This window comes from Hippocampus bargibanti, linkage group LG10 (genome assembly GCF_051943395.1).
Source record: "Hippocampus bargibanti isolate YZ-2025 linkage group LG10, ASM5194339v1, whole genome shotgun sequence".
Classification (NCBI taxonomy): Eukaryota; Metazoa; Chordata; class Actinopteri; order Syngnathiformes; family Syngnathidae; genus Hippocampus; species Hippocampus bargibanti.
This window is the reverse complement of record NC_142743.1, coordinates 13615150-13630035: the sequence shown is the minus strand read 5'-3', so window position 1 is coordinate 13630035 and position 14886 is coordinate 13615150. Positions and strand designations below refer to the sequence as shown.

Genomic DNA, 14886 nt, shown 5'->3' with positions numbered 1-14886 from the left:
TCATAAGGTGACAGTGGGGAGGTAGGAGGTTGCCCCTCAGTTAAGAGTATCAGATGCCAATTACATAAATCGCTTAAATTAATAAAAAAAAGAAAATGATCAATTTCTTTGATAGAAACTTTTTTTACTGGGAAGAACAAAAAGTTTGAGAGAGAAAAATACTATCACAGACGAGGCATATTTGGGAGAAAGGTCATCTTTGATAAAAAAAAAGAAAGAAACCCTTGTTTTAAATATTTTTAAAGCTTTGTTTTAGAATGTTTACTGCAGTATTTAAATTACATTTGTTGTTTACACCTTTTAAAATCAATTTCTTCATAAATAGAAACAAATATGGGGTCTGGGAAACAAAACAACAGCAAGACAATGCATTTAAATAGTTTACTGATTTGGCAAAGATTTTTAAAAACAGATCACTGTATGCAATATCACAGCCATTTTCAATTTAAATACAAGAAGCATAGGATTTATTAATAATGCTCTACAAAACATGTAATGAGAAACATATTCAAAGTTACTAAGCCAACAACGATAGTCCTCGATATAGAGGTGAAGGGGGGAGGGGGCAACGGAAGAGGTCAATAAAAAACAGTCGTGTGGGGGTAGAGTTTGGGCACTTTATGAAATTAGAGATGCTGTAAAATTGGCACATTCATCATATGTCAGTTTACAGGGTGTCTGTCAGCCTGGGAGTGGGTTGGGGGGGCATGCAGTGAGAAAAAAATGACTGCCAGTCGTAAAGCACATGCAATACTGCAGGTCTCACTCACAACAGGAGCTAGCTAGCTAGCTAATACAAGGCCGGGATGAGTTTGGCAATCTTCGTTGCAAATTCATATTTTTTCCAGGGAAAAAAAGGCGTAAAGCCTTACTGTTACATAAAAAAAGTTGCCTTTTTAAGCAAAGGGTTGAGGTGGATTTTTTTTTGTAAAAACTTTTTTTTAATTAAGCAGTGTTATTTCTTAAAAAAAGAAAACTAGTTTTTGGTTGGGGGAAAATGTATTTTAATTTTTTTGAAAATGTCGTTTATGTTCATTTGGTGGGGGGGGGTGTCACAATATGTGGAAAAAGCTTTTATTCCAGGAAAATGTTAAAAGTTGAAAAGATGCACTGGTATAATTTTTGATGGAATTTTTAGTTTTGAAGGGATTGGGTTTATTATAATTTATAAGAAATAAAGGAAAAAAAGGCTCTGTTTTAATTTGAATAAAAAGTAAGGCAATTATTTCTTCCAGAAAAAAAAACATGTAATGATACATTTTAATTGAATATGATCAAGCTTTGAGAAAGTCATTTTCCACTGCCAGTTTTCTTTCTCCTCATTTTTTTTACTACATGAAGTGTTTTGGGAAGAAAAAAAATATTTATGAAAAAACATTTTTGAGAACAAAAACTGTCTGAAGAACTGGTTTTTTTCAATTAATATTTCTGAATTAAAAAAAAGAAAGCAACATTTTGAGGAAAACCCTTGTTTTGAGGGATGGGATAACTGATTTTCTGTCGGGTACACCCCAAAAAAATGTTCCTCTGTAGAAACAAGCACAAACTACTCTATATTACCACTGGATCTACAAAGAGCGCAAAAAGGCATCACGAAAAGGAAGGACGAAGCAACCAACCGATTTATACATTCAAGCACTCTTGAAGGCTCTAAAAAAAAACGCCACGCCAGCGCAGTCATGCAGCCGTCAACTACAAATGCACACGAACGAAGGCGCGGACGCACGCAAACAGGCTCAAAAGCAATGGCGAACCTTTGAGGGCAATCGCAAATACGCACAGACACCCTAGCGATGAGAAGATTTTCATAGTTTCACTTCCCATCCTAGTAAATGGTTAGCACTTTTAGTAGCTTCATGTCAGTAGTCATTTGGCGGCTTTGTCTGGCCGCCCAGACCGCCGCCCTTTCGTTGGCCTGGCCCTGCCCATTCGCCCTCGACGGGATTAAAACACAGTCTTAAATCCTCCCACATACTCACGTTAAGTGCAAAAAAATTTTTTTAATCTCTCCGGTCGCCAACATCATCACCTTCGTCTCCGCGGCCTCCGTCTCGCAACTTGTCGACGCGAGTGACCAACGTGCAAACGTCGCGGGAGACAACGACAGATTTCCACCCCCCACCGTGTGAGAATTCAGCATGGTGCAACTTCGACTTCTAATCGGCGGCAGGCGGCTCCATCAGTCATAAGGGCTTGTCGATCACCGTCACACCTGTGGATTCGAAATGGCGCCAAAAAGAATTGTTACTTGAGGAAAAAGTCAAGAAACGGGGAGAACAAAAATCATATGATTTTATGGTGACTGCATTAGTTTTTTTTCATGAGGAAAAAATGCTTCTACAGAAGAAAAAAAATCGTGGTAGCAATGGCATTTGGGCACCCTCTAGTGTTATAGTAAGGAATTATACCCAGAGTGTCGTTCAATTGTAAGACATTTTATTTCTAAGCACCTCAAGGACATTGTATTTATTTTCTGAATTCAACTCTTTCATATTTTAACTTCAAGTAATATTCCCAGATTAAATTATAGCTAAAATACTGCTTTTTTTTCAAAAATTCACAAGTTTTTGCATTTTGACCCAGTTTTTGTAAGATAACGTGATGTATTTTTGAAATATACTTTTTAAAAATCTCCTTTCAAAATCCAGAACATCTGACTAAGAGACAAGTAGTATATATAGAAACCTTTGGGCAGTTTTATTATTATTATTTTCATCGTTTTTATTGTCATTGTGGCTGCCGCTGCTCTCCTGCAGAAAAAATATCCTGTGACTGTAAAGTGTCCATGAATTTTGAAAGGCGCTTATAAATTAAATGTGTTATTATTATTATTTTTTTATTATCATTATTGTCATTGTTATTGTCTTTAATATTTATATGATTATTGTGATTATTATTCTGAATCCGTCTGTTTATTTATTTCAGAATCTGAAATCCCTTAATAGTCCCACGGTCGGGAAATTAATAAATTACTTGATTAATGTATTTATGTTTGTATTTATTATTTATTCCTTTATTACACAAATATATAATTAATGTATTTATCAATGAATTTTTTATGTATTTATTTATGTCTGTTTATCTATTTATATATTTATCCATAGTGGCATACATTTATTTTATGGACTACAAGCACGATAGCGTCGCAGGAGCTTTCGGTTTGCATTTATTACAAAATATCATTCTAGAGGAAATGACTCATTCTATAATTGAATTGTGAATTAAAAAAAAAAGTGAATTATTGTGGTTGTTTGGTGCAACCCACCCGCATAACTGCGTCCAGTGCTCATACAGCTGGGCACCAGCGTCCATTTGTCGGAGTTGGGGTTGTAGAATTCCACAGAGGCCAAATTGCAGCTGCCGTCGTCACCTCCCACCACGTACAGGATGTTGTTGACAGCGCACACGCCTGAAATAAGCATCATATCACTCATCCAGGAGTGGGAGACAGCATTTTTTTTTATTTCAGCATGTTAAGCAAAGACTTATGAGAATGGATTCTCTATTATCCTTTATGACATCCGCAAACGAAGACGCTCTTTGTCCTTGGTTGGCCATCGCGAGGTACTTGCCACGCCGGACTCACCTGCGTTACGTCGACACATGTTCATATCGGCCACCTGCCGCCAACTGTCGGATGCCGGGTCGAACACTTCGCAGCTCTTCCTCACCAAAGGGCCGTCATGACCGCCCACGGCATACAGCAAACCTTTCAGCACGCCCACGCCTGACGCAGGAAGGAATTGGAACGTTTAAAGGACGACCGCCACCATTTTTTTGTTTCCTAACTGACATCAGAAAAACTTTTTATAGCATCTAAAATACCCAAAACACGCAGGCTGATATTTTTAGTCAAATGCAAAACACCAATAAAAATGAGTTAAAGTGTCCCAAAACTACTTCAAAATGGCTAGATGGCTTCAGATGATCCCGCCCCCTTGTTCATGACATCACGTCAGGACGTCTTGCCTTGCTCTAGAATCAAAACAATGGCTTCAGATTCGGAGAAGATGCTTTCTTGCTACTCATCCAGTTATGAATATGATTCAAATAGTTCTGAAGAGGAAAGCATAAATGTTTGCAATCGATTAAAGAAGTCCTTCCGTATCAATTCGAGCCGTCAGGACTCCAATGTAGCGTCCCAGAAAATGCACAAGATGGCGCCGAAGCTCAGTTGAAATTGGGCTGATTTGTCTGCTGGGAATTTGTGTCAACTAGTATCAAATAGTAGTCTTGGTGCAACACACAACGATTCACCATCACGTTATTTATGTGTTGTCCTTCTAATTTCGCCATAGACATGGATCAACACAAAGTTTTCAGACCAAATAAAGTACCAAAAATGCATTGTGCGTCACTTTCTTGGTCAGGGGCGTTCCTGACGTGACGTTACGTCAGGAATCATTACCAACTCGAAAACAAGACTTCCTGAATATTCAGCGCGAGCCTTAAAACGTAAAATATAGCTACATGCTGTAGAATCTTTGTAAAATACGCTCTGTAGAAGTCATTTGAAGTGATTTTATAAATTATGGACGCAACTTGTCCGGAGGCGTCGGTTGTCCTTTAAGGGGTGACTGCCTCCCCGCGGCAAGAAGATAAAGGAGAAACACCCACCGGCGCCGCTGCGTCGCGTGCCCATTTCAGCGATGTAACTCCACGTGTTGCTTTTGGGGTTGAAGGCCTCCACGGTGCTTAGACATTGTCTGGTGGCGCCGTCGTAACCGCCGACGGCGTATAGGATCCCTGACCAATGCACACGAAGTGTTGTGAACAAATTGAACAAGATTTCATGCCACAAATCCTTTTCTTTCTCCTAAAATCTCTGCAAAATGCATACATATGAATCATTTTTCTTGAAAGAGGATAAAGAATACATACGTTTCAGAATTGTGATACTTTGTGTTATCTCTCAATATATTTTGTTGTAATTTTTGTGTTCAAATAATGAACTTGACTGTTGTCTCCTTTTTCTGCCAAACTGCTACTGCTTGTGAAGTTTTAGCTCGCAAAACCCGCAAAAAACAAAGACAACTAAAAATAAATATATAAATATGTGGGGGGGATAAAGAAATAAAGAAAAGGAAATAGATAGACACATAAATAGATGAATATGTTGATGAAAAAATGAAAAATTTGGCAATAAATGGTGTATTTTCAAACTTTTTCCATATATAAGGCACACCGGACTACGAGGTGCACCTTTAATGTGAATGAAAAATGTTTTCCATATATAATATGGAAATAGATAAGTTTTCCAAATATACGGCCCATTATACACCGGAAAATACTGTACATAAATACACAAATAAATAAATAGATATGTGGGGGGATAAATAAACAAACAGATAGTTAAAACAATAGATAAATTGATAGACAAATAAAAAAAAAAAATATATATATATATATATAGACTAATAAACACACAAATAAATACATAAACAAACAAATAAGTGAATGAATAAATAAATACATCAATAAATGTGTGGAGGGATAAATGAATAAACAAATAAATAGATAGTTAAACAGATTAATAAATTTATAGAAAAATAAATAAAAATAAACAATCAAACAAATAAACATGTCAATAAACATACAAATAAATAAATAGATCAACACACAAATACATAAATAAATGGATGAATAAATATGCGGTGGGATGAATAGATAAACAAATAAATAAATAGTTAAATAGATTCATAAATTGATAGACAAATAACAATAAATAAAGAACTAAACAAATAAACATGCAAATCAATAAACAAACATACAAATAAATAAATAGGTAAATAAACAAACACACAAATACATAAATAAATAAGTACATTAAGAAACAAACAAATACACAAATAAGTGGATTAAATAAATAAATAAATAAATAAAATTGACATAAATAAATACAATCTGAAGTTGTAACTCGATTAAGTTGAGGAATCACGGGTGAATACTGACCATTAACAACACCCACTCCCACACTGCTACGTCGCGTGCTCATGGGCAACACGTGAAACCACTCATCCGTCTTGGCGTTGTACGCCTCAACGGTGGACAAGCCTGTTGAGAAGCACAGCAACAAACCTGAGCCACAAAAGCCTCTGGCAAGGCAGAAAACAAAAGAAAGATAGACATATACCAAAATGCTAAACTTAGCCATTTAAAAATAAAGAATGAAATGAAAACGCCCCCAAAAATAGCAATAGCATTGGTTGAAAAAAAGCAACAAAAAATGTATTTGCAATTAGGGAATTAATTATTTTTTTAATGGTTATTGTAAATGAGATCTTAAGTTTCTGAAAGTATAATTGGAAATTATACTTAAATTACAATTAAAATATAGAAATTATTTACAGTTAAAACTGTAAATAAATGTTTCAAATGTTTTTGAGTTAAAGTACCGTATTTTCTGGAATATTGGGTGCACCTTTTAAAAGTGTTTTCCATACATAAGGTGCACTGCATTATAAGGGGCAGCTTTAATAAATGACATATTTTACAACGTTTTCCATACATAAGGAGGACTGGATTATGAGGCGCATGGTCAGCTTTTGAAATATAGTTACAGTAAAGTCTCGTTATATCGATATTCAAGGGAGTCCGAAAAAATATCGATATAACCGGGACTATCGATATATCCGACCCTGGTTGCATGTAATTTTCTCCGTGCGTGCATAGAAATAGTATCGATATAACCGGGACTATCGATATATCCGATATCGATATAACGAGACTTTACTGTATATAGAAATATAGAAATTTTCTATAGTGCATTAATAAATTAAAAATTAAAAGATGTAAAATTATAAGATAAATTAAAAGATTAAAGAATTAAAGAAGAAAGAATCTTTAATTAATCTTTAAAGAATTAAAGAATCTTTTAAAGAAAGAAAAGATTAAAAGGTAAATTAAAAGATGTAAAATTGTAAATCATGAAAGAATGAAGTCGAACTGGAATCTAAGTTTAAAAAAAGGTTAAATATTAATAGGATATAGAATGAAAAGTATGTGTGTTAAGTATGTGTGTAACTTTAGCATTTGGGAAAAAGTACAATTATTATAAAACGACAAAAAAATATTTATGCATCTTGTGTATCTTAAATATTGTCATAAGGTTATGGGGGGGAAATTAAAACAATAAAATGACAACAAAATTGTTCAATTCCAATTGTTATTTCAAATCAATTTGTTCAAATTAAATTATGTCGCTACAATTGTCATTTCAAACATAAATAATAAGCAGTTGTAAATTAAATCAGAAGAGAAAAAAATGGACCAAAAATCGTGATACCAGTGCTTCCATCAAAGCCCCCGACGGCATACAAAAGTCCGTTGAGCACGGCGGCCCCGAGCGTGGATCGGCGGTCTTGCATGCTGCTGACGCTGGTCCAGCGGTCCATGGCGGGATCGTAACAATCCACCGTGCGCACACGCAGGGAACCGTTGAAGCCCCCCACGGCGTACACGCACGTGCCAACGTACACCACGCCTGAAGGCAACACCGCCGCATCATGAGCTTTATTACTATTCTGATTTTCATTAGCCTGATTAGCTTCCTACCCGCTCTGCAACGGCGCGAGGGCAACTCGGCCACCTGGTACCAACGTTGCTCCTCAAAGTCGTAACATTCAACGCTGCGGATGGCCTTGGGGGCTTGGCCGCCCACCACCACCATCACCTGAACAAAAATATGATGAAACTGGGATGGGAATTCCGAACTGAGATATATATATATATATATATATCTATATATATATATATATATATATATATATATATATATATATATATATATATATATAAACGACACACACATACAGTAAAGTCTCGTTATATCGATATTCAAGGGAGTCCGAAAAAATATCGATATAACCGGGACTATCGATATATCATATCGATATAACGAGACTTTACTGTATATATATATATATATATATTTATTTATATTTATATAATATGTTCATCCATCCATCTTCCGTACCGCTTATTCGGCATTAGGTTGGCGATGGGTGCTGGAGCCTATCCCAGCTGTCTTCGGGCACACGGCGGGGGACACCCTGAATTGGTTGCCAGCCAATCGCAGGGCACACAAAGACGTACAACAGGAGTGGTCAATCTGCCTGCCATGCATGCTTTTGGAATGTGGGAGGAAACCAGAAAACCCGGAGAAAACCCACGCAGGCCCGCGGAGAACATGCAAACTCCACACAGGGAGGCCAGAGCGGGACGCGAACCAGCAACCTCTGCACTGTGAAGCCGGTGTGCGAACCACTCGACTACTGGGCCACCGACTAATATGAAATATAAAATGATAAAAATGACACTCAAGGTTATATATGTTTTATTATTTATAACAGTTATAAATGAATTGTAAACAGTTTGGTAGATAATAGTATTTAATAGAAAACGTAGCTTAAAAACAACAGATTGACATCGTATACTACCCTGCTGTGTAAACGTCACGTCAGCCATTTTGAGTGGATTTCAACTTATGACCGTTTTTTCGGAACGGAACCCAGTCGTACAACCGACTTACTACCGAGAAAACGTCATTTTCCTGAATAAACCATAACCCGGAATGGGGTCATGAAAACCGTGCTCATTACGGCAAAAGTAGTTGGCAGGTATAGGAATTTCTCAAGACAAATTCAGGTTTTGGGATCTTATTCGGTACCTTCGGGCAGCAGGCGGGGGTCCGCATGCGCGTCCGCGCCGTCTTCATGAGCGCTCGCTGGTCGGCGGGCAGCAGGTGGTACTTCATGGCTTCGATCAAGTAGTCCTTACACGCGCTGCTGTTTTTGATGAGGGATTCCTCTTCCACGCGCTGAGAAGAAAACCCAAAAAAATGGAGCTAGTTGTCACGCAAGCGGAAAAAGAAGTTAATTCCTGGGTGGGTACCTGCACCAAGTATTCTCTGGTGAGCAGGGGCAGGCGCACGTGCTCCATGAGGTGAGCCAAGTGCTCCTGACGCACATCTTTGTCGTGGTTGACCCACGCGATGACCGATTCGAAGACCTACGCAATGCGTTTACAGTCGAAGCGTCAGCCGTGTTGGCGTTTCCGGGGTAGATGAGCGGAAATTGCATGCGAGTGAAGGACCTTTTCCTCGGTGGGAATGGTGAGTTTGTCACTGGCGATGAGGCTGGAAACTTGCTCCATGCCCAGATTGAGGAACTCCTCGCTGGCGACCACCTCGCTGAAGTGTTGCTCTGAAACGACAACGATCGTGTGCATTCGTGACACGCCGCCAGCCACAAATAGATGGCTGTCTCTCTGACTCTGTCTCTCTGTCTCTCTGTCTCTCTGGCTCCGTCTCTCTGGCTCCGTCTCTCTGGCTCCGTCTCTCTGGCTCTGTCTCCCTTCCTATTTTTTCTCTCTCTTATTTTCTCTGTTTTGCTCCCTCTTCTCGCTCCTCCCCTCTCTCTCTGTCTGTTTTTCTGTTTCTTATTCTCTCTCTTATTTTCTCTCTTTTGCTCCCTCTTTCGTCCGTCTATATCTCTCTTTTATCCTCTCTTATTCTCACTTCCGCTCCCTATTATCTCTCTGTCTCACTCCTTCTCTTTTTTCTTTCTTTTGCTCCCTCTTTCTTCTCTCTCTCACTTTCTCTTTTTTCTGTTTCTTATTCTGTGTTATTTTCTCTCTTTTGCTCCCTCTTTCTTCTCTCTCTCTCTTTTTTCTGTTTCTTATTCTCTCTGTTATTTTCTCTCTTTTGCTCCCTCTTTCTTTTCTATCTCTCTCCCTCTTTTTTCTCTTATTCTATCTCTCATTCTCTCCCTTTTGCTCCCTCTCCTCTGTCTCTGCTATTCTCTCTTTTGCTCCCTCCTCTCTCTCACTCCCTTTCTCTTTTTTGTTTATTATTCTCTCTCTTTTGCTCCCTCTTCTCTCTCTCTCTCTCTTTCCTCTACGTCCCTCTTTTTCTCTCTCTCATTCTATCACTCATTCTTCCCTCTCCCTTTCTTATTATCTTTTTGCAACCCCCTCTCTCTCTTTTTCCCTCTCTCTGCCCTTCTCTTCCCCTCCTCTCCCCCCCCTCTCTCTTCCTTCCCAACCCCCCTACCAGCCTCCCCCCCTCTTAAGCAAATGACCTGCGTAGCAGTTGGCCTGTGTGAGTAGTTGCGAGCAGGCATGGAGGTCAGCGAAGGCTCGGATGCCCAAGCAGTTGGATGGGTGCAGCTGAGAGCTCAGGAAGTCGCAACACGCCTTCTTCACCTCGTTCAGCTGCAGCAGACCCGCGGCCGGCAGCAGAGCCTGACGCAGACAAGCGCGCACATGCACACAATCCCAGGTGTGATCAGAATTTGTTTTTCTGAGTAATAATGGATTCAGCATCTGCCCAAAAAAAACACTTGCGCTACCTGTACATTCTCTTCTGTGACTTTTATCTCTGTAGTGTAGATGTAGTCCACCAGGAGTCCCAGAGTCCAGCCATCCATCTCCTTGATCCTCACGCGCTTGGCTCGGCTCTCGGCCATCTCCCCTGTCGCACGCAAAGCGTTTTGTTTCCCCGTCAGAAATGTATTATGGAGGGTGGGAGGGTGTCAACGGAATGGGAGAGAAACCTGTGAACATGGCGTGGAAGTACGGGCTGCCTGCGGCGAGCACCACGCGGTGAGCAGAGATCTCCACGTCCTCCGCTACGATGGTGACGTCACACAACAAGCTTTGACTGTCGGCGAAAGGACAGATGCAGAGGATAGAAAAAGTATACACACCCCGATCCAATGCCAGGTTATGGTGATAGACAAAAAAATCCGCCACCGTGTCCTGTTCAACTCATTTTGGGAGGAAATTTAAGGATTAATTGAACAGATAATCACAAGATGAAAGCAAATGAAAATGTAAAAAAAACTGCATCGACAACACAAATAAAAGGACAAAAAGGTGGAGTGACTTTTATGATATTACCTGCGCAGCTCATTCATGATTTTGAAAGCTTTCCTCATGTGTCGAGGGTTGAGCGTGACTGAACCTTGTTTCTCCACAACATCCTCTTTGTCCAAAATAGGTGGACAAAGTCTTGTGCACCTATGACACACAGAGTCAGGCCTTTCAAGTTCATGCTTTGTCTTTCTTAGTTTAAAGCCACCCCAAACACCGGGCTGATATGAAAAGAAATGTTTTTTTTGTGAATGGATGCTGGGCCACAAACGGTACCTGGGCCATAGTGTAAACACCAATGCTCTAAGTCTTAGAGTCTAAGAGCAACTCGATTTCTAAATAATAATAATAATAAATTTATAAGCACCTTTCAAAACTCTCAAGGACACTTTAAAGTCACAGGATATTTTTTATGAGCAGGATATGTGGAGATAGTATTATAGTTGAAGGAGAAATAGAACGAGGGAATAAGTGCTGTATAAAAAAAAACAGAAAACTACATTGCAGGCACTAATGAAAGGCTGTGGAAGCACTCGTGTCATAGTGGTGCGTTCTATGATGTCACACCCACGCAAACAACAAAAGAAAGGGAATATATTTATAGAAAGTATCACGGCAACGACATATTCACGCGGGTTTTCAACCAACATCGCTACCCCACCATATACCGCACACCGCCAGTTTCAATGCGGCACCATCCGTCACATTAGCAAACGTCAACACGCACACGTTCTTCTTGTTTTCTTCCTTCAATTCCATTTCTACTCACGGTGGATGCGTGTCCATGATTCCGTTTGTATTTAACGGCAACACACTTGGCTCAACGGGATGCACCATTCCATATCCGCGCGGTTTTCGTCCTCCTTACTCGGTCGCGGCGGGTGTGGTGGCGAGGGTGGGGGTGTTTGCTACGCCGGAGCCGAACCGCGGTGACTCTTCGAGCGGACGCGGGTGCCGAGGCGAGCCGGTGAGACTAGGAGGAGGACCGAGCTTGCCGGTCGCCACTTGATAAGGTAACTACAAGACAAAGCAAGTGACAGGGGGGCTGTGGGAAAGTTTTTTTATGTTCTCCCGCGTGACCCTTTTCGATGCTGGTTGTTGTGAATGACGAGACAGGCAAAGCTAAATGTTTTTTTTAATTTCCATTCTCCTTGCGGCTTGAGACAAGGAAACCAGAAAGAGGTCCACGATGCCTACAACTGGGATCTAATTAAAACTACAGCGCCACTCAGAGGTAAAGAAATGAAGTGATGAGGGAATTTTATGGAAAAATACGTACTGTACAGTAGGTACTTGTCCTTTGCCGGACACCGTAATGGAGTGGGCGGTGCTCCTCACATGAACAAAACACATCTCCTGTTGATCTGTCATTATTTTGAGGGTTTTGTGAATATTTTTGGACCATATTTTCGATTTCTTGGGAATTTGGGGGAATGCTTTTAGCCTCTCTTTGGTTGGGCTGGCAACTTGTGCAGACAGTTGCGATGGGCTCAGTGATGAGAAGCAGTTGAAAAATTGAATGGTTTTTAATTTAAAAAAAATCTAAAAACCAAAGCAAAAATAATTAATAAAGCTGATTTATAAAAAAAATGAACGCGCGTGCTTCTGTACACCATGACAAAGTTGGGGGGAATATCTAATGTTTTTAATAAGGAGTTGAATTATTACGAGTGAAAAAAGCTGTAATTTTTACCTGTAACGTGTCTAGCAAACACAACGAAATATTAAAATATGAATGGTATGGAAACAATTTGATGAACTAGGTATTTTACAATGCTCAAGTAGCATTGCCAATAAAAGCCCTCATGCTCAGTTTCATGCGGAGATTAGCTCACCAGCGCCTGTGTTTTTGTCCTCTGGTCCATCTGTGGGGAGTACAAACTGACAGACGATAGCTGTGAAGACGGCCAGTACAAGTCTGTCATGGTGTGAAGTCCCCTAATGCATCTGAGGTGGTATGATATCAGAAACATTTTTTAAACACAACACTGCGGATATTGCACATGGTAGAAACCGCCACGGGTCTACAAAAATAAAGGCGAAGCAAAGATGTTTGAATGCAAATGCATTGGAAGCCGTACACAAACTAAAATAGTTGTCACTCAGTTGAAAGAAGGCAATGACAATTTTATATACATGTATGTATTTTTATTTTGGAATAATGATGAAATATTATGAAAGGAAAAAATGTGAACTTTACAAGACCGTTGCAGTATAAGGGGAAAACGTTGTGAGGGTCATAAAGCTAGAATATGAGGGGGGGGGAAGCTATTTAGCTGTAGAAAAATAATATATATATAGTATATTTTAGTAGAATAAAGTGGAAACAGGTTTCTAATTGTATTTTACTTCTCAAATTACAACCGACATCTTAAGTCTAAAAAAATGCCTTTTTTTCCTCCTCACTTAAAACGCCATTCCGCTGAGTGCTCAAAATTGTTTTACTCTAATCCTGTAGGTGGCGGGGTTGCATATTCCCAGGATTATCAGGATCTAACTAATTTCAACTGTATTTTTGTTTAAATAATCCTTCCTCAAATGATCGACCATCAACAATCACATTGTAGAAAAAAACTGTCCAGACTCTCCAGTTCTGTGTACTCCAACAAGCCTGCAGCTTGATTTGACTTGTGCCAATAGTCCAGGGGTGTGGGGGTTCCCATTAGTTGGGCTTTAAAGGGGCGGGAGGCAAGCTGGCCGATGCCTGCTCAAGGAAGGCCAGTGGTCCGGGCGGAGGCAGGTCACTGGGCTTGCGGTGCTGCACGCTGACGTCCTCCAGCACTTGTTGCCAATGGTGCAGTTTGGACAAATGCTTCTGTACCAGCATCTCCTTCCTTTGGAGCTCGTTGCGCAACTCGGACACATCCTGGCAAGCACGAGAATCAGGAAAGTTTATGTCTGACTGCTAATAATCCACTAATCAATGCTCACCCGCACAAAACAAATCCCGTGACTGTAAAGTGTTTTGAAAGGCGCTTAGAAATTAAATGTATTATTATTATTATTATTATTATTATTATTAAAATAGAAACGTGCTGGTATTATTTGTCACTATATGTGGTCACCAAACTTACGTTGTACAATGTAGTATCTGTGATTCTGAGTGTGTGTGGCTTTAAATCCGATTATGTCTGAAATAATCGGTATAATTGCCGGTTTGCCTATTAAATAAATCCCTCTTACCCCTTACAGCAGTTTTATCCTTCCTAAAATATATACCGTACAATTAAATTTGTTAATAAGATCGTTTTATCTTAATATAAGAAATAGTCCTGCCTGTCACTATTTTAAGGATGGACAGTAGTGATCGGACCAACAGAGGGGGAAAATAAGGTCACATTCAGATGTATGATGTCAACAACAATAAACCACACAGGTTAGATGAATTAAAGATGAAATATAATCTTGTACCTCTTTCACCACCTGTTCTGGTTTCTGGACAGACAGCTGAAGTCTCTTCTGCAAAAAGAAGCATTCCGTCTGCCGAGCCACGTCTAAGAACTTTTGTATGCACTGGTCCACGCCTGCAACAATTAGATGCGAACAGTTTGAAGGTTTTAATATTTATAAATACTTTGAGTTAATGTTGCAAATAAGGAAAAGTGCGTCCACCGACCGGTTCGGATCTCCTCTTGATCTGTTCCGTTCACGTAGTCTTGGCTTACTAATGATGCAAAACATGCCTGAAAATAAATATTATAAGTATTATTAATATTGTTACTGAATTTTGCAGTCAACAAAACTGAGTTAATCAGTGTAAAGTTGCAAAATGCTAAAACCAGTTAGCAATCCAAGCTAGTTTGTTTTTTTTAAGTGTTTTACCTCAAAAGACGCTTCCAGTTCATCTACCAGCGTGTTGTTACCCTGGCTACGGTTCCCAGCAAGGGGGAAACCGGGCTGGCCCGGGACACCCGTGCCGGGAATCGGATGCGCGGCTGGCGGCTGCTGTCCGGGAAACATACCGCTCATAGACGACGCCATCACCAAGTCAGTGCGGATAAAAGGTCCGGATTC

The 14886-nt window shown here is 39.8% G+C and overlaps 2 protein-coding genes across 2 annotated transcripts; both read right to left on the bottom strand.

Moving 5' to 3' along the window:
• Positions 1 to 313: 313 nt before the first annotated feature.
• Positions 314 to 12081, bottom strand: klhl2 (kelch-like family member 2). Its single transcript, XM_089006583.1, has 15 exons — positions 11642 to 12081; positions 10900 to 11019; positions 10554 to 10660; positions 10350 to 10471; positions 10080 to 10242; positions 9094 to 9203; positions 8893 to 9009; positions 8669 to 8818; positions 7555 to 7672; positions 7286 to 7483; positions 5953 to 6054; positions 4618 to 4746; positions 3587 to 3727; positions 3266 to 3409; positions 314 to 2212 (listed from the first exon to the last, which is right to left on the bottom strand). Exons 1-15 carry the CDS (start codon positions 11707 to 11709, stop codon positions 2184 to 2186), a joined length of 1818 nt encoding a protein of 605 aa, XP_088862709.1. The 5' UTR covers positions 11710 to 12081; the 3' UTR covers positions 314 to 2183.
• A 917-nt stretch (positions 12082 to 12998) lies between these two features.
• On the bottom strand, positions 12999 to 14883 carry med28 (mediator complex subunit 28). Its single transcript, XM_089005809.1, has 4 exons — positions 14695 to 14883; positions 14489 to 14555; positions 14284 to 14396; positions 12999 to 13738 (listed from the first exon to the last, which is right to left on the bottom strand). The coding sequence occupies exons 1-4, from the start codon at positions 14851 to 14853 to the stop codon at positions 13535 to 13537; spliced, it is 543 nt and encodes a 180-aa protein (XP_088861935.1). The 5' UTR covers positions 14854 to 14883; the 3' UTR covers positions 12999 to 13534.
• Positions 14884 to 14886: the final 3 nt, after the last annotated feature.